Below are 19,553 nucleotides of genomic sequence, written 5' to 3'. Positions count from 1 at the left end.
TAAAAATATGTCAGCCAATAGCAATGGGTGGATCTTACTTAGACGCTAATATGTGAAGTTCTAACCGATACACCTTAAGTCCCTCATTTCTTCACTGCACAAATATTCATTGAGATCCTCCTATGTGCCAGACACTCTTATAATCACTGGAAATGCAGGGTTGAGGAAAACAGACTCAGTCCTTACCCTTATGGCACCATTGACTTCATGGTCCTTGAAGCAGTAGCCAGGCACTGGGACAGAGTCTAGGTGCTGGAGAACCCTCACACTGGGGCAGTAAAGTGGTGGTGTTTAGGTTTCAGTCCTTGTTGCATTGTTCTGTTACAAGGTCTTATCTTACATATGTCATTTTGACAAGGTAAAGAATGAGTTATTCATCTCCTTCTGCTTTGAAAATTATAGAAATTCATGAATTGATATCTAAAAGGTGCTAAGATAGCTAGACCAGAAGAGAATTATAGAAAAAAATGTTTCACTGAGGCTTATAAGTCACCATTTTCATGGGTAGTTACTGATTATGCTGTAGAATTAGTATTAATTACTATCCATTGAGCCCTCTTTTCAAACTTTTTAGTGGCGTATAGTATAATTAGCCTTTCCCTCTTCCCCAAAACACTTTCAATTTCTTGACTCTATAACACCACACTTCCCTGCTTTTCCTCCTGCTCCAATAACTGGTCCTTTCTGATTTCAGTTGCCAGTTTCTCCTTCTCCAAATTTTGAAGATCTTCCAGGCTCTCTGAACCCTCTCTGCTCTCTCTCTGTACTTTCTTCCTGGTATGGTCTCTCCATTCCCATGGTTTTAAATGGTGTCTTTGTCCTTGTCCGCCTTCTGTACCATCATCCTGTATCTAATTCCCTGCTTGACAGCTTCACTCAGATTTCATACAATTATATCAACCTGCTTCTGCTCAAAACTGGACTCCTTATTTGCCCTATCACCTGAAACTTGTTTTCCCCCAGCCCTCCTCATCTCAGAAAATGGTACTGCCACCCACTTCTGTGGTCAAGCATAAATCTGTGAGTCATTCCTTACACTCCTTCCTTGTCACCTCTATCATCCGGGGTACCACTGGGACCTCTTAAATGTGTCAAGGACCTATCTGCTTCTCCATCCTCACTACCAACCCCTAGGTCCAAACGGAGCTATGTTCTTTCATTCATAGCACGTGCCACAGTGTGCTTAGCTTGTATAAACGTATGTTTGTGACCTGCCTGTACCATTGGAGTCCACTGAGGATCCTGTGATGGCAGGAACTGTATCTGCCTTGCTCACTCATTCCCCAACTCCTAGTACACAAACGTGTTGAAGTGAATTGAATGGCGAATTATAAAAAACATAAAATAGTTTCATTAGATTAGCTGCATTCTTAAGTGTGTTAGTGCTGCTTCATAGCTTAAAGATAACTCGGTTCCTTTGAAGGGAATTACTAAGCACGTCTCCACCCAGCACTGATTAGCTTTTAATACACAGCCTATGAAAATTCCCATTTAAGCTTAAGTGTTCAGTGGAATTTTTCCTCATATTCAGGCACATTCATAAGGCATTTAAGGAGCTTCAGATGTTGCTTGCCTGGCTATTTCCCTGGAGATAAAAAGTCTCAAGTGAACAAATGCATCAGCAGACTATATCTCTTGCTTTTAACTGGCAGCAGAGACTCAGTTCTTTTACTCTTGGGGGGGCATTTTTCACTCACTACTATCAGTGGCCTCCCTGGGTCATTCCTAATTATGGTACTAACATAGCAAAAATACTTTTCACATCCAATGCTCTTTGATGTTATAGGCACAATCTATAAATCTGTGTTATTTTTAAAATGCAAACTTAGTAGAATTACTATATTTTTAGGATACACTAAAATGTGCCCTAATTTGAATTGACAGTGATAATCAGATTGAATTGTGAATACTGAAAAAAGGATTTTTTTCTAAAAAAAAAAAAAAAGACACTTTTCTTTCAGGAAAAGAAAAATGCTTATTTTCTTATTTCTAATTCTTTGACTTAGTTTGAACTACTGACAAATACTTTACCAAATAGATGTCCTTTTATCTTTATATTTTGGAAATAAAAAGTATTCATTTTGAATTACCAATTAAATGTGTTGCAAACAAAAGGATGATGCTAAAATACTTTAAAATAACACATATGCTTACTTCATTTAAGCTTTCCCCATGACACCTATTTTGTACTGGTAAATCTCTTTTTTAAAGATATGCAAATTTCATATTATTACGGAAAGAGCCCTGTGTGATCTATAAGGAGGCTTTGGTGCTACAGATTGCTGCATAGGACTATTTCTGCTGATTACCAATAGGACTAACGGGCAAATTAACTTCTCTGGGTCTCTTAAGAAATGGTTGTTCCGTCTAGCAACTTCTAAGGTTCCTTTGATTCAGTAAGTGAATGAATTAATTATTAATTAAGTTTAAGTTTGCAATAACAGACCCTTAAATTGATACCACCAACTTTCTTGTCATTTTTAATTTCTATCATTCAAAAATGTGCCACATTTTTGGTATGTGTTTTCCATATACCAAGCAAGATCATTTGAATAGAGCCAAGGTTTAGCTGGTCTGCTGCCACCATGGTGCCTGAAGACTGGGTGACCAGTCCCTGGAGAAATGTGCCCTCATCAGGCAAAAGGAAGGATGATCTTATTTTTTTTTTTTTTTTTTTTTTTTTTCCCCGAGACGGAGTCTTGCTCTGTCACCTAGGCTGGAGTACAATGGCCCAGTCTCAGCTCACTGCAGCCTCCGCCTTCTGGGTTCAAACGATTCTCCTGCCTCAGCCTCCCAAGTAGCTGGGATTACGGGTGCCTACCACCACAGCCAGCTAATTTTTGTATTTTTAGTAGAGATGGGGTTTCACCATGTTGGCCAGGCTGGTCTTGAACTCCTGACCTCAAGTGATCTGCCCACCTTGACCTCCCAAAGTATTGATATTATAAGCATGAACCACCACACCTGGCCTTGATCTAAATTTTTAATACACGATTTTTAATGTGATATTTAATAAATCAGCACATATGTGTTGACCAGCTGAGCACTACACAGTATATAGAAGAAAGCATAAGAAGAAAGCATAAGACCCAACCCCTGTCCTTGAGGAGACAAGAGGCATGAAAAATGATCAAATATTTCCAAACAGTGCATGAGCCCTGTGGCATGACGTGCATTACAGGCCTAATGAAGGAGGTTAACTGGGCTTGCAGACCGAAAGTGCTGTATAGAAAATGCTGAAGTAGGCCTGAATCTGGAAAGATGGGAAGACTTCTGATGCAAGGAGTTATAGGAAAGGCCAATGCAGCAGATGAGAATAACTTTTTGTTTTGTTTTTGTTTTGAGACAGAGTCTCACTCTTGCCCAGGCTGGAGAGCAGTGGCACGACCTTGGCTCACTGCAACCTCTGCCTCCTGGGTTCAAGTGATTCTCCTGCCTCAGCCTCCCAAGTAGCTGGGACTACAGGCACGCCACCACGACCAGCTAATTTTTGTATTTTTAGTAGGGACAGGGTTTCACCATGTTCGCCAAGACCATCTCAATCTCGTGGCCTTGTGATCCACCTGCCTTGGCCTCCCAAAATGCTGAGATTACAGGCGTGAGCCACCGTGCCTGGCAGAAAGTAACTCTTATGAGGAAACAGTCTACATGACTGTGACATCAGAAAGTCACCTCAGTAGGACAGTGAAGAGATACCCGTGTTAGCAGGTACAGGTGGAGGACCGTGGGAAATAGCTTTGAGTAGGTTCTGTAGTGCCAGATATGGAAAGCCTCACAGAGTCTGACCATAACAACTTTAATTCCATTATAAGATTTGCTAATTTAATGGGACGTGCTTTCCTGTGCCAGTCAAACTTTCCAACTTATGAAAACACTGAATAAAATCATCTGAGATAAGTGAAGATACTGTCTTTCCTATGTAGTTTAAGCTGTGCAGTCCAAATGTGAGGAAGGGGTGAGCTTGGCCAGTGAATGAATGTGCAGTCTCTAACATTTGCTCTTTAACATACTTTTGTTCCCTCAATAAATCTGTGTCATTAATGACAACGTGTAAGTCAACCAGAGGAGAAACAGCCTATTGGATGACAGGCTTAAGTGAATCTTGCTTTATGCCCTAATAGTCAACATATGGGCCTCTGTCATCCTGGAGTGGCAGGAATTTCCAGACACAGGCCTATCCAGAGAGAGGAGACGGGGGGGAGAAGGAGGTGAGGAGGAGAAGGAGAGATAGAGAGAGACAGAGAGAGAGAGTAGGGAGAGAAAGGGAGGGGGAGAGAGAGAGAGAGAGAGACAGACAGACAGACAGCCACAGAGAGAGAGAGAGAGCCCTTCCTCCAGGTCCCAGAGGTATGGGTCTGGGAACTATTAGCAAAAGCCCCTCTGTTCCTCCTCTGCTGTCAGCAAGATACATGTTAGTGGAGACAGAAATGTTTTTACACTGGGAACCCTGACTCCATTATTAATTTTATAGCTCTAGAGATGGGATTCTCAATTCTGTCAAGTTCCCTCGGCATTGCCCCACCAAAAGTGTTACATGGTCCCAAACTTATGCGATTTAGAAACTCCAATTCTTTGTCCTTTTTTTAATCGTATGCATTTGTGAGCTCTTGTGCGAGTCGGGATGAGGACAACACATATGGGCAAGCAAAAGGTCCATCTGGCTGGGAGCAGCTCCTTCCTACAGCACAGACATTGCCAAACCTTAGCAACTCTGCCCAGATCTTACAGACACTGCGTTTAGGACGATGATCTCACAATTGTTTGGTATAAAGATGACAGGAAGTTTCGAGTCTGCAACCTTCTGTGTCTGGGGGTTGGGCTCTGGACTTAGGCCATACATCTTGGGGACACTTCACAAATATAAAGCAAAAGGAAGTCAGAGAAATGAATTTCCAACTTGTCACTCTCCTCTTAGGTGAACTATGTAAATCAAACTGCAATAAGAAATAACATTATAAACCAATATGAATGATTTTGTAGAACAAACTTGTTAAATGTGAAGCACCCAAATATATGTTTATCCTTTTAAAGTATCAATTTTGGAGACTCTAATGATAGGACCAGTAATTGAAAATCTTTTTAAAATGTCTCTTTTGGAGTATTTTGAAGACCCAGATACACTTGTTTTGTAGATACAGCGTGGTACAAATATTTGTCCTATAAAGATCAAGATGCTTGTTGGAAATGGCTCAGAGAATCTTCAGATGAAGTATGAAGAGTTAGGTGGATGATCAGACTGAGTAATTATATTCTTGATGAGATACAAATTGATGCTATTGGCTTCCCTAAACCAGAAGGTTCTGCCTAGAGAAGGCTCAATGTCCTCAGCCTTGGCCACATCAGTGACAGACATTAAAATCACCTCGAGGGCACGCATATTTTGGAGACGTGCATCCTGGCCTTGCAAACAAATTATTCTCATTTCTCTAAAAGGTTATAGGAATCCATTAGGAATATCAGTATAGGAAAAATGCAGCATGAGCAACTAACACCATGCTATCCCAGTCTTTGTTTCAGTTTCTTACATAACTTTATGTGTTTTAATTGTCTACAACATATCATGAGCTGGAGATAAAGGCCCTCTCCCCAAAAAGTTACATGTCAGGACCTTTGCAAGTTACTCATTTGATAAAAGACGAGAGTGTGGGAAAGACGCTGCCGCACTGGTCATATAATATTATAAAGCAGGCTGCTTTCTGGTGCCTGGCCAGGCACGAGGACGAGGCACTCGGCAAAGGGGCAGAATGTCACAACTGTCAAGAGCTTCGGCTCTAGAGAGGCGAGCCTGCTTGCAAATCCTGTCCTTGCCACCAGCTGCCTGTGTGATCTTGGGCAAGTTACTCAATCTTCCTGAATCTCCATTTCCTCATTTCCAAAATGGTGATAATAATAGTACCTTCCTTATAAGCTTATGAGAATTAAATTAGGTAAGGCAGGTAAAATGCTTAGCATGGGGCTAGCTCACATAAGTGCTCCATAAATATTGATTCCAGTTGTGAACAGAAAGAAAAGAGAGTGAAAAGAAGATAGAGGGAAAGGAAAAAGGAGGAGGAATGAGAAAAAAAAAAAAAAACCCACAAAAAAACGAGAAAGGACGTTTTTCACTCCATTCAGCTTGGAAAATGTGATAACTCACCCTTATGGGATTAAGGCTGATAGATGTAGCCTGGTTTGTTTCCCTGGTGGTTTCTGTTGTGGCCCAAGCAAGGGTGAGTGACTCCGTTAATAAGTTTGTAAATTATTTGAGAAAAAAGATCTAAAAGTATGTGTCCCAAAGATTTAGAACTAAACAAATAGGCAGATGGTAAAAGTCAGTGGCTCCTTTTCATACACACACACACACACACACACACACACACACACACACACACACACATACTCTTGGTTCTTATATTTTATTAGAAACATAATGGTGGTGCTTTCTGTTTTGGAAAGACCAGTGGAACAGTATGGCCCTGCTGCTATTGATAATAATGAGTCTTTATTGTAATTCATTAAGGGAAAGTAATGCCAGTGATTTTGTATAGATTCTGCACTCTGGAAACGCTCTTTTCAGGGTTTTGATGAAATGGCTCTATGTTCTGCTAAAATGACAGCAAGTGTCAAAACTGCCCTTCTGCCCTACAACCTGTCATTAGATCTAATTAGATCCAAACCCCCAAACAGGGCCAATTTGTCATCCATCACTAGGCAGCCTCATCCTCCCTTCCAGCTGCAGGGACCACCCTTCCCCGCCCAGTTGGCCCATTCTCTGGTGCCCCTAATACCTCGGGGGGCCCGTCACAGTCCCAGGCTGCGACCTCACTGCTGTTCTCTCATCAGTGGCTCTCAATCCTCAAAAACCCTCTCTCATTTTCTGTCTTCTGGGCCTTCATTATGCCCTGTTTGGGCAGCTGGCGGAGAGTGGCATGTTCCGATTGTGTTTTCCAGCATTTTGTAGCTGAGCATTGAACTACTGAGACATCTCATTGCCAAAGTCTTTGTTTCCTTTACTGAAACCACTTCTGAGTTAAGTTTTGTCAATGGTCATAGCTTTGTCTGCTCCTCTCTCTGAGTTCTGATGGTGTTGAGGTCACTACACTGAGCAATCCTTCTGTTCAGACAGTCTGCTTCAGTTTTCTGCATCTGGGGGACAAAAGACACCATGACCGTTACAGAAGGCTGAGTCAGACCACAAGCTCAAACGTCATCAGGCTGTAAGCCACTCAGGAAAGAAAGACCACCAAGTTAGATTTCAGTGAAAGACCGACAGTCTGAGTCAGGAACGAGACACTTCACCTCCTTATCCTGGCCCCTTAAGCCCAAAGCCCTATGGCGATAAAGAATTCTAATGCACGGCACTGTATTCCCATTGTGATAAATACAGATCAATAGAAGGGAAGAATGTTTACTGCTGCTCAGGGCATATGAACAATAACAAAAAAGTAAAACTTAAGAGTCACTTCTGGGATGCCAAGTGAGAGTACTTTTCACACCCACTTGGGGTCTCATTCACGCCCGTAGCTTCAGTTACCACCACTGTGCAAAAGATTTCTATACCTGAGTCTTCATGCCCACCTCTCTCCTGAGTCCCAGAGAGTATTTTCAGCAAACATTTCTACCTGAATGACCCACAGTCACAGCAAACTCAACCTGTTGAAAACTGAACTCATTATCTTTTCTCTAGGCTGGCCCCTAACCAAGTGTCCCCATGTCAGGGAATTAACAGCACCAACAGTCACTCAGGCCAGAACCTGAGAAACCCTCTTGACTTTTCTCATCCTCTCCCAGTGTCCACTCAGTCACCATGTCCCACAGGTCCTGCCTCCTCACCTTCTCTTGACTCTAGTAACCACTCCAATTCCCACTACCACTGTCTTAATCCAGGCCACTCATGGCCTGCACAGAATCTATACTGGTCTCTAACTTGTCTCCTTGCCCTCACTCCAGCCCCCTCCACTTCCTTCCAGCCCCACACCCTTGGAGATCCTTCTGAAACACAAATCAGAACATGTTGCCTTTTTGCGTGAAAGCCCCTGATAGCATTCTGTTGCCCTCAAGTTCAATTTTAAACCCCTTGACCATTCCGAATGCAGCTTCCCCTCACCACTCCAGCCTCATCTCCTGACACTCTCCCCTTAGAGTACTGTATACCAGCCATAGGAAACACTCCCTTACTCCTCACATGTTGCAGAGCTTTGCTCCTTTCCTGGCCTTGGCACATGCCACCATTGCTTCCTCCTCCTCTTCCTCCTTTGTCTTCTTTCTCCCCCTCCTCCTCCTCTCTCTCCTCCTCTTTCTCCTCTTCCTCTTCTCTTCCTCCTCCTCTTTGTCTTCCTCCTCCTCTTCCTCTTTCCCTTCTTCCTCTTCCCCTTCTTCCTTCTCCTCCCTCCCCTTCTCTTCTTACTCTACCACCTTCTTCTTCTTATTGAAATATGAAATGCAGAAAAGTGCCCACATTCCATGTGTACAGCACAATGAATTCTCACAAATGGACACACCCACATGACCTGTGCCCAGATCAAGAACCTGAAGAGGCCCAGTATTCCAGAGGCATGTCTCACGCTCTTTTTCTCTATTCCCCAAGGGAAATCACCTCCCTGACTTTAATAGCAATGACTAGTTTTTCCCATTTCTGTACTTCATGTACATGGAAACCTAATCTGAAATGAAAACCTTGTACAGTTATCTACTGCTGCAAAACACACCACCAAAAAATGTAATGGCCTAAAACAATCTTAAAGTCCCACCTCTGCTCTCATTACCACTCTTGGCCCTACTCTCTTTTGTCCTCTTCATCACCAAGCCTCCTGAAAACTTTACCTACACTCACTGTCCCCGTGTCCTCTCCTCCACCACACTCATCTATATCATCCACTGAAACTGCTCTCATCAAGGGTGCCAGTTACCTCCTTGGTATGCAGCCAAATTAACTTTTTTTTAGTATTTTCCTACTTGACACTCCCTCTACTCCTTAATTCAATGAGTCATCAAGTTCTAGTGGTTCACTCTCTTCAGCCAATCATGTATTTGTCCTGCTTGTTTCTTCACTCAATATCTCTTGCTTGGACTATTCCAACAGCCCTCCTCCCTGCCCTAAGCTGCTCTTCCAGACTTATCTCCGCGACACAGTTTTCAGAATTAAAGGTCTGGACAGGTCCACCACGCATCTTGTAATAAAAATCAAACTGTGGCATGCATAAAGATCCTTTAAGCCAGGCGTGTGACTCATGCCTGTAATCCCAGCACTTTGGTGGGGGTCGAAGCAGGAGGATCACTTGAGCCCAGGAGTTTGAGACTAACCTGGGCAACATAGCAAGACCCTGTCTCCACAGAAGATATGAAAATTAGCCGGACGTGGTGGTGTGTGCCTGTAGTCCCAGCTACTTGAGAGGCTCAGGTGGGAGAATCCCTTGAGCCCAGGAGGTCGAGGCTCCAGTGAGCCATGTTTGTGCCACTGCCCTCAAGCCTGGGTGACAGAATGAGACCCTGTCTCAGACAACAACAACAACAACAAAAATAGACCCTTTAACCTGTTGCTCCAGCCTCCCTTTCTATGCTCATTGTCCCTAATACCCTCCCTGAATCAGCAGTCTTTTGTGAACTTGCCCTCAGAATTTCTGCCGGAAGATTCTCTCTTGCCCGGGATGTTGTTTACCCCATTCTTTACCTGCAAATCTTCTAGTCATCCTTTACACCTATCTCTAATGCTAGCTCCTCTGTAAAACTGTGTAGTTGATGGCTCCTATTTGCTACTGTTAATACCAAGAAATATCACTATTGTAATATGTTTGGCTCATGCTCTTAGAACATAAACTTCTCAGGGCAGGATCTTCGTTTTGTTCTCTGATATATCCCATGTTCCCAGAACTGTGCCTAGCACATAGTAGTCACTCAAGAAACACTTGCTAGATGAAGACATGTATAGTTAACATTTATTGAGCTCTTATTTTATGCCAGGTGCTTTCATGCATTATCTCATTATGTTCTCACCAAAAGCTCTATGATGAAATAACTATTTTTATTCCAGTTTTGCACAGGAGGAAACTGAAGCTTAACAAGTTGAAGTAACTTGCCCAAGGCCACCCAGTTGATACATGGCAAATCTAGGATTTGAACCCTGATTGTTCAAGCTCTAAATAACCTCATTTGACCGTCTTTGAGCTCTGTGTGCTGTGGTGCTTTGCACATGACTGTACTGTGGGTTACAGTAGGTCCTTAGCAAATCAGACAACCCAAAGTAGTGGAAGTTTCTCTTTACATGTTTATCTCTGCGCCTTATAGAGGGTTCACTGAGAATAGGAACTTGGTCCTATTTATTTTATTCTCCCTTGTCCCCCAAGCCCCAAGCAGCTGGCACAGTGTCTTACACATGTTTGTGTTCACTAAATGTTTACTGAATGAAATAATGGGTGTGCTGTGAAGAGGCAGCATTTGGCAGTGAGTCCTTTCCGCATAATCAGTAAATTTTGAGGACTGTCCTGATGGCTGCCTGGAATCCAAGCTGAGCTGCTGCCTCTTCTAACCCCATGCTTCTTCAGCACGATGCAAGCTCGGAGCCATCCCTGGCTGACCCACCCTCCACCCTGACCCCAGCCTTTTGCCATCCTTCCTGTCCTCATGAAGTTCCCCGGCCAGTCTTCCTGCTCTCTGCTGCCAATCATTCTGACCAAGCGCTGCCCCACCCTCTCCTCTTCTTGACCCCATGCCCTGCTTGAACCTTGCTGCTTCCCTGGTCATCCTGAACAGGCAGGGGAACATGACATTTCTGTAGATAATTCCAACACAGAGCGGACTGTGATAAACAGAGACAGTCACGAGGCGTTGTCAGAGATATCAAAAGGAAGAGATTCCTAGTTAAATGATGGAGAAACTCAAAATGGATTAAGTCACTGTCTTTTTCACCCTGATATAAATTGTTTTGTTTTGTTTTTTTAAATAAGAGTTTAGCTTCTCTAGGTTTATCAATTAGGTAGGAATGTTGATAGCAAGCAATAGTAACTGGGACAGTTTAAGCCACAAGGGGAAGCTTCTTTTAAGGATACAGAGTCTCTAGGAACTCAAGCATTAGAATGCAGCCAGGCCTCAGGGAGAAATGGAAGCAGAACTAGAAAATAGTTCAGGATCTGGGCAGCATTTCTTCCCATGTCTTGTCTTCACTGTCACTGTACATTTGCTTCATTTCTATTTTTCTGTGGACCTCCTCAAGTCTTACCATGGTGTACAGCTGCCAATAGCAAATGAGTTTTTAAGTGGCAATAGTGACCATCTCTGTCAAAATCACAGATCTTCAGGGAATTTACCTGATTGCCCCTGATCCAATCATTGGTCACCAGTGAACAGGGTGATGTTATACAACATGGCTGCCAGGTGCCCATCTCTGTGGGGGAGGAAGTAGAAAGGATCATGGTAAGCCCAGCACTCTCCCAAAATGTCTACTACGCTTCGTTCTGTTGACTGATACTGTGCTTATAAAAGAATTCTGAGTGTGTCCCCAAGAGTAGAGTAAATGAATAGGCTTTCTAGCTTTAAAATTATTTTTCATAAACAAATACCTAAATATGGACTGCCATTTAGCAAACATCACCATGATTAACTAAGACAGTGTTCCATTGGTAATTCCTAGCAGATTTTCTATGCCAGTTTTGTTTATTGAAGGCCTGGAATCCTGGCTTCACCCAGGACCTCACACACATCTATATGTCCTGCTAGACTACAGCAGAAGAGACAGTTAATATGATAAACCTGGTGGGGCCTTTCTCCCTCCTCGGGGTCTCACAAAAATGATGCCCATTTCTCCCCTTCAGAACCAGAGTTCTATCTCTTTCTAATAAGCCAGTGTAATCAGGTCTAGGGAAATAACATTGCCTCCCTTTCAGGGCTCCATGCCCTGACAAATTTCAAGAGAGCTAACCTTGGTCACTGCTTCCTTAATGTGGTTTGATGTAGGGAGAGAGAGCCAGGATAGATCCTTCTTTTATTTTGATCTGGCTCTACTTGATCAAGGGTCCTTAAATTCAAGGCTGGGTAAGGATAATCTGCAAAGTTTATCCAACTCAGAAGTGGGAGAGCTGGATTCAGGGTGTCCAAGGAAATCCAAAGTTTCATGTTCACCTTTTCGGGACTCGGCCGTCTCAGCACCACTGCACTCCTGCAGCTGAGGAGTGGGACTGGCACACATGGCATGGGCCCACAGAATGGGTATAACAGCCCCAGGCTGTAGGGAGAGCGGGCCAGGGCTCTGTCCTAGCGGATGGACCTCATGACTCCTCCTCCGGAGGCATATTGGATTCCACCCAGACCTTTTCAGTAACACTCCCTGGCTTGTCTTCCAGGCTCCCTGGGTACAGCAGGCCGTGTGTGCAACCTGACTTCCCGGGGCATGGACAGCTGCGAAGTCATGTGCTGTGGGAGAGGCTACGACACCTCCCATGTCACCCGGATGACCAAGTGTGGGTGTAAGTTCCACTGGTGCTGCGCCGTGCGCTGTCAGGACTGCCTGGAGGCCCTGGACGTGCACACATGCAAGGCCCCCAAGAATGCTGACTGGACAACCCCCACATGACCCCAGCAGATGTCACCATCCACCTTCCCTTCTGCAAGGACTACATTGGATCTGCAAGAACCCTGGACCTTCAGGTTCTTTCTGGGGGGATATTTCCTAAGGCATGTGGCCTTTGTCTCAACAGAAGCCCCTCTTCCTCTCTGGGGGCCCCAGGATAAGGGACCACATGCTGCACCTAAAACCTACCCTATTCTATCCATCTCCCGGCGTTCTAGGGTCATCTCCCTTCCTGGTGAGTTCTCTTTGGAAATAGCATGACAGGCTGTTCAACCGGGAGGGTGGTGGGCCCAGACCACTGTCTCCATCCACCTCGACTATTCTTCTTTCTAGAGCAGTTGGCCAGGCAGAAAAAAGAGTGCCTCAAAGGAGCTTTCTCAATGTCTTCCCACAAATGGTCCCAATTTAGAAATTCCATACTTCTCTCTGATGGGAACAGTAAAGAAAGCAGAATCAACTGCCCCTGACTTAACTTTAATTTTTGAAAAGACCAAGACTTTTGTCTGATCAAGTGATTTTACAGCTACCACCCCTAGGGGTAATTGGTAATTGCCTGGAGAAGAATGGCTTTCAATACACTTTTAAGTTTAAAATGTGTATTTTTCAAGGCATTTATTGCCATATTAAAATCTGATGTAACAAGGTGGGGACGTGTGTCCTTTGGTACTGCGGTGTGTTGTATCTTTGTAAGAGCAAAAGCCTCAGAAAGGGATTGCTTTGCATTACTGTCCCCTTGATATAAAAAATCTTTAGGGAAGGAGACTTCCTTCTCACTTAGAACCTGAAGGGGATTAAGAGGAAGAGGAATGGTCTGGCAATATTCTGTAACTATTGGGTCAATATGGTGGAAAATATTTCAGTGGATGGAATATCAGAAATGTATCTGTACAGATCAAAAAAAAAAAAGGGAGAATAAAATTCCTATCTGGTGTTATGCATGTGACCCATGGAATCTCATAACTGAAATGACTTTAAGGACGAAAATTTTGGGGATACAAGATTGGTGAACTAACATGCTGACAGAGAGGTTTCCAGAGCTAACTCATGCCTGGGGCAGCCTTACATTAAGCAGATGCCTGAAAGAAATCGGCCACGTCCACCGTCTGCTAATGCCCATCACCCTTCAAGCCCAGTTTAAAGACCTGTCATATTTAATTGTATTTATTTGATGCTTACAAGATGATGTGATACTGTAGCCTAAAGCAAATGACACATAGCATTGCTTATAAAGTTGGTAACCCTGCTATATTATATTGCAAACAAATCGTAACTTGGAGACTATGTTTAAGGGACTCAACTGTAATTATGGGAGCATCAGTATGCAAATAGTGGTTGGCTTCTGCCATCAGCCAAAAGATGACATTCAGGGAAAATGGAGGGGCTGCCTGCACCATTTTTTAATATTAAATGAAAGAAAGGTGAAATAACTACTTCTCGTCTTCTTGAAAAATTTGGTTCTTATTCTGTATATGATTTCCTTACAGTGCTACATTAACAGGATATTTCATTACATGCATCTGGTATCAAATTGTTGGTGCTTCCTCATTCTTTAATACTGGACAGTAAGGTCATTTAGACTGAGACTCGCAGAAAACAACCTACTGGAGTACTTTGTCATAGTTGACATTTGCCTCCAGCCCTCTTAAAAATGACATAATTCATCCCCTTTCCCTCACTCCCAAACCCCTAACTTGTTCTCTAACTTTTCCAAAGTGACTCTTTCCTCCTTTTATCCTATGGATTCAGATGTTGGGAGCAGTAGAATGACAGTAGCTGCTCTGAACTTGGTGTGAAGAAGGCCAGGCACATGGGCAGCTGCTCAGTCTTCAGTTACACTGAAGGTTGGTGTGAATTCCTTCATGAGAGTGCAAAGGCACTTTCATGGGGGTCCCACAGCCATCAGCCCTTCCTCCTGCTAGATGAACTGTGAAATCATCAATCCAGGCTGTGTTTCAAATTGGGAAGGATCTTAGGAGACATCTCAGCTTCCTTCAGTTTGGGGAAATTGAGACCAAGAGAGATGAAGGGATTGGTGCACATATCAGGCATTGCCCAATGCTCCATCACAAATAGGACCACACTCTGAGTGTCTGAGATAGTGTAGAACTTCATCCATTAAATGAAACTAGTTTCTCCCAGAATTAACTCAGTGGATTTTAAATAATTTTAGCTTCCAATGGGGTGTTTGCTGGTTTTTTTTTTTTTTTTTTTTATGCCTGGGATGTTTAGATCTGACATTCTTTTTATGCTGAGATATATCCCTCCCGGTAAGTAGCAAGGGGACGAGGCATATCCACGTAGAAACCTACATAAATTGTCCTAATCCATAAGGGAGACAATGGCAACCATCGCAAGTGGTGGTGGGTCCTGCCACTGAGGAGGGAAAAATGAGAGAATGAAATACTGCTATCAGCTTTTACTTCTGAAAGAGGAAATGTCTATTGTTTGGGAAAAAAATTACAAAACAAATGAAGGTAATTTTAAAACTCCTTTGCCTTCAAACTTGGTAGAGGATCAGTATTCCAGGAACCTGAAATACACTGAAACCCTGAATTATCTGAGGCTTTTAAGGGGAATGTATGGCACAAATTAGCCAAAACAAAATAATTGGGAAATTCCCTTATAAATTCCCTCCTTATGAAAATCTTATTATAAATTGAAGTTTTCTAGGTCCAAGATAATGTCCATTAATTTTCTACAATATCTGAAAAAGTGCCCACAATAGGACATAGACTAGTTCACTGGAGTTTTCTACAATAAAGATATAATCTGCACATGACCCTGAGACTGAGCATATAAGTTGTTTTCTTCAACAGATTTGGTTCTGTTAAGTTGGTTCACGGTGCTGACTGATATTTGTCTGTATTCTTGGAACACACTTTGTCAATGAGCATTCAGTTTCAGCTTCTTGGGTAGCCCCCCAAGGCCTGAAAGAGTTAATCCTCTGCCTTAAGAGATGATTTATCCACTCAAGTGACTTAAGCTCAAGCACACTAGTCCCCAGTGCCACGACCACACTAAGCTCTGGCTCTGTGCCCCTCAGGGATGAGGGAGAGCTCTGGCATGTTACTGGACTAAAGATGCCTCAGAATGGAAGCAGGAGAGGCATAGGGCACCCCAGAATGCTATCTGCTCTCCCTTCTCCAGGTGTCACCAGATTGACATAAACATCTGAAAAGAGGGATCTATCATGTGGCATCTGGGTGGGGCCAGATGATGGGAGGGGACATGAGAGGGAAAGAACCTGGTAACTTTTGCCAGGTGACTGGCCAAGCTTGGTGATCAAGAGCAGTGGCTTTTTCCAGGCCAGGCACAGTGGCTCACACCTGTAACTCCAGCACTTTGGGAGGCCAAGGCGGGTGGATCACTTGAGGTCAGGAGTTTGAGACCAGCCTGGCCAACAAGGTGAAACCCCATCTCTACTAAAAATACAAAAGTTAGCCAGGCGTGGTGGTGGTGCGCCTGTAATCCCAGCTACTCAGGAGGCTGAGGCAGGAGAATCACTTGAACCCGGGAGGCGGAGGTTGCAGTGAGCGGAGATGGTGCCACTGCACACCAGCCTTGGTGACACAGTGAGACTATGTCTCTTAAAAAAGTGGGGGGTGGGGGCCAGTGGCTTTTTCTGCTTTTGTTGGTAATCCCCACCCTTCTTCCTGCTGTCACTTCCCTGTCCCTACATTCAGCACCTACTTCCTGAGCCATCGTGAGGCCCACCGGGCTCAGGGACCCAGGCCATGGCTCAGATTGTCCACACCTATTGTGTAGCTCTGTTCCAGGCAGCCAATATTAATTTCAAGAGGTGTTTTGAAATGATCACAACTGTATTGTTTTTTAACTAGAATTATTACAAAGTCTGAAAAAAAAAATGAGGCATTACATTTCTTTTTCAAAGAAGGTAGCTTTAAAGTCAGAAAATCCAGTTTCACATCGACGTTTCTAGGCCATATTAATTTATGAAGGAACCTCACATCAACTCTAACAGACCTAAAGCAGGGGTGTCTCAGAAGGGACAACATGACCGTGCATGCGCTCTCCTGGCCGGCTTGTTCAGGCCGGGGTATTGTTATTACTTCTCGGTTATTAAAAGCTGGCCCGGGGCTGTTGTCTCGCTCAGCTGAAAAACATTCATCTCTCCTCTTGCCGACTCTCAGAATAAAGGCTCAGAGGGGTGTCCAATGGACCAGAACCATTCTTTTGTGTCTATTTACTGTACTTCAGCGTGGGTTTCCTTATCTTAAGAGCAAGAGTTGTACTCAACAAATAAACCTTGCCAGTTCCAAAGCTGGTAAATAGCTTTTGTCAAGTCCACACTGAGCCTCTGAAAAGCAATCCGCGGGTGCGAACTGACAGCTAAGCTGTGCGTCTTTTGACCTTCTCCTTACCTAGGCAGAGAAGATTTTCACTCATCCATGAGAATGTTCTTTACATTTTTCTGGGGATCAGCAAGGTGACAGGTGATTTGCAAAACCCAACATGATTATTATTTTTCTAAATCATAGTTGTTCCAGCTCTAGCTTTCTTCCCCCCGATATTCACATGGATTCCTGTTTAACCAAACCTCCCACTTCCACTAGCTAATAAAAGTGTCATGCAGATTGTTACAAAGAACTATTGTTATTTACAAGTCTATGTTTTCTGTGAAGTCAAAACATAATAAAGTGAATTTTCAGTGTTAACTCTGTGATTTTAAACTCATGGTAGTCTTGCCAAACCCTCTGGTGAAAAGAAGTCCCTGCAGGTTATGGGAACTATTCCCTTGTCTTTTCTCAGGACCATACTTCAAACAACTCAATCAAGAGGCATCTTTCAAGTTTGTAAAGATGTTCAGGAAGGCAATTGACTTGCCTCAATAGCTATTCTTGTGAGTTGATGGGTAAGGCTCAGGTTAAAAATTGAGAAATGATGCCACATTTTCACCCTGTGTTTTCCTGTGTGCACCAATCTGAGTGCTTGCCCTCTCTCAATGTTAGCATGTTTTGTCAGTGTTTATAAATTCGGTGTCTTTCCCTAGCAGCTAACTCACCCCCATCAACTTCTCAAATTATTGCATTCCCTGTAAGTGCTGACTCTGGGCTGAAATAGCATTTTCTCTGCTTGGTGAGAAACATGCAGAATCCCTTGCCCAGTTACTGAAATCTGTGCATCCTGATTTTGGGGGCTACTTCCATCAAGCAGTAAAAGCTCAGAAAATGGAAATAAACTCTCCTCTGGAAAAGGAAGTCCAACCTCCCCACTTTTTCCTCCTGGATGAGCTATGTTTTAGGGCAACCTGGCTGACCAAGGCATGGGTTCTGCACGTCAAGCACCACATTGCAGCCCTGTGGTTAGACTGCACACTGTCCCTCTAGGATTCCATCCACCCATCTAGAAACTCCTGCACCTACTTAGATGATCTGAAAAAGAGAGACTGGCCGGGTGTGGTGGCTCATGCCTGTAATGCTAGCACTTTAGGAGACCAAAGGAGGAGGATCACTTAAGGCCAGGAGTTTAAGACCAGCCTGGGCAAAATAGCAAGACCTCCTTCTCTACAAAATAAATAATAAAATAAAATAAAATAAGCTGGGTGTGATGGCACACACCTATAGGTCTAGCTACTTAGGAGGCTGAGGTGGGAGGATGGCTTGAGCCCAGGGATTTGAGGCTACAGAGAGCTATGATGGTGCCACTTCTCTCAAGCCTGGGCAATACAGCAAGACCCTATACAAAAATTAAAATAAAAAGGGGTGGTGATTCATGTGTCTGTGTGTTTTTTTCAAAGGCCATCTCCCCCAAATATTTTGCCCTGAAATTGTCAATGAAATTTTCCTGTTTTCTAATTTCTTGTGTAAGAGGGCTGTCCTACACATGGTAGGATGTTTAGAAGCAACCCTAGTCTCTTCCCAGCCACTATATGCCAGAAGTAACTCCCTTGACTCTGCTGTGACAACCAAAAATGTCTCCAGACATTGCCAAATGTTCCCCAGGGAAGGAAGGAGGGGTGAGAGGGAAATTGGTCCCAGTTGAGAACCACTGGTCTAACACTTTGGGTTAAGCCCTCTATTCAAATGCAAGCCACTTTCAGTTAGGAACACCTCATCGGGAACATTAGTTGAATGGTATCGCTTCTTAGTATTAATGTATCAGGCTTGCTAGAAAGGAATCCTTAGGAAAAGGGGTAGTTGTGAAACCCCTCAGCATCATGGGGCAGAATAAGAAAGGCTAAGACTTGACTGGAAGCTCCTGTAGGCCTGCACTGTGTGTCCCTGGAGTCTGTGCAAGTGTGAGGCTCCTGGGTTTCTAGGATGGGCATTAACTGAGGGGAATCAGACAAAGGATGGAAGGGTAACAAGGAGAAACAATAATGTGGTTTTAGAAGCTGGAGGCAGAGTTCTTAGGAATTCTTCAGTTTCACAATACTCTCAGTGGGAAAAACAAAAACAGAAAACCCCAAATCCCCAAGATACATATGCCCGGAAAGGTGGAGGAGTGAGAACATCAGACCTCTGCAGCAAATAATTGAACACATTTGAGTTTCTCAAGATAGTCAGCAGGGAGAGTAATAATAAGGAGGAGACCCTGCGAAACGAAGAAAGTCTGGGTTTCAAGTGAAGAGAGAGAATTTCAAGTTTAAGGTCAGATGGGTCTCATTTGCAGTTTGTTCATTGAAACCCCCCTCCTCACTGCCAGTTGCCCCACCACATGTCCCCTGGCATGGTCCAGCTGGTATTTTAGCAGAGAACAAACTGAAATACTGTCTAATGTGTGCCAGTAAAGGGTGGGAAAGGGCAGCACATGCTGGAGGGAAAATGAAGTAGAGTGCAGAAGAAAAAAAAAACAGTCTGGGTGGTGGACAAGAAGAAGGGTAACCCTAGGTGGGCGCAGTGGCTCATGCCTGTAATCCCAGTACTTTGAGAGGACAGGGCAGGCAGATCACTTGGTGTCAGAAGTTTGAGACTAGCCTGGCCAAGCTGGTGAAATCCTGTCTCTACTAAAAATACAAAAATTAACGGGATGTGTGACACATGCCTATAAT

At 43.7% G+C, this 19,553-nt stretch overlaps 1 protein-coding gene across 1 annotated transcript in view; it reads left to right on the top strand.

The window, feature by feature from the left end:
• WNT2 (Wnt family member 2) overlaps positions 1-15,497 on the top strand; it is a 48,454-nt gene extending 32,957 nt beyond the window's left edge. The window contains exon 5 of the mRNA XM_007982691.3: positions 12,315-15,497. Within this exon, the coding sequence (XP_007980882.1) occupies positions 12,315-12,544 (230 nt within the window). The 3' untranslated portion in view covers positions 12,545-15,497. The remainder of the gene's footprint in view (positions 1-12,314) is intronic.
• Positions 15,498-19,553: the final 4,056 nt, after the last annotated feature.

This window comes from Chlorocebus sabaeus, chromosome 21 (genome assembly GCF_047675955.1).
Source record: "Chlorocebus sabaeus isolate Y175 chromosome 21, mChlSab1.0.hap1, whole genome shotgun sequence".
NCBI lineage: Eukaryota > Metazoa > Chordata > Mammalia > Primates > Cercopithecidae > Chlorocebus > Chlorocebus sabaeus.
The sequence above is the reverse complement of the archived record's forward strand: the minus strand, read 5'-3'. Positions and strand labels throughout refer to the sequence as shown.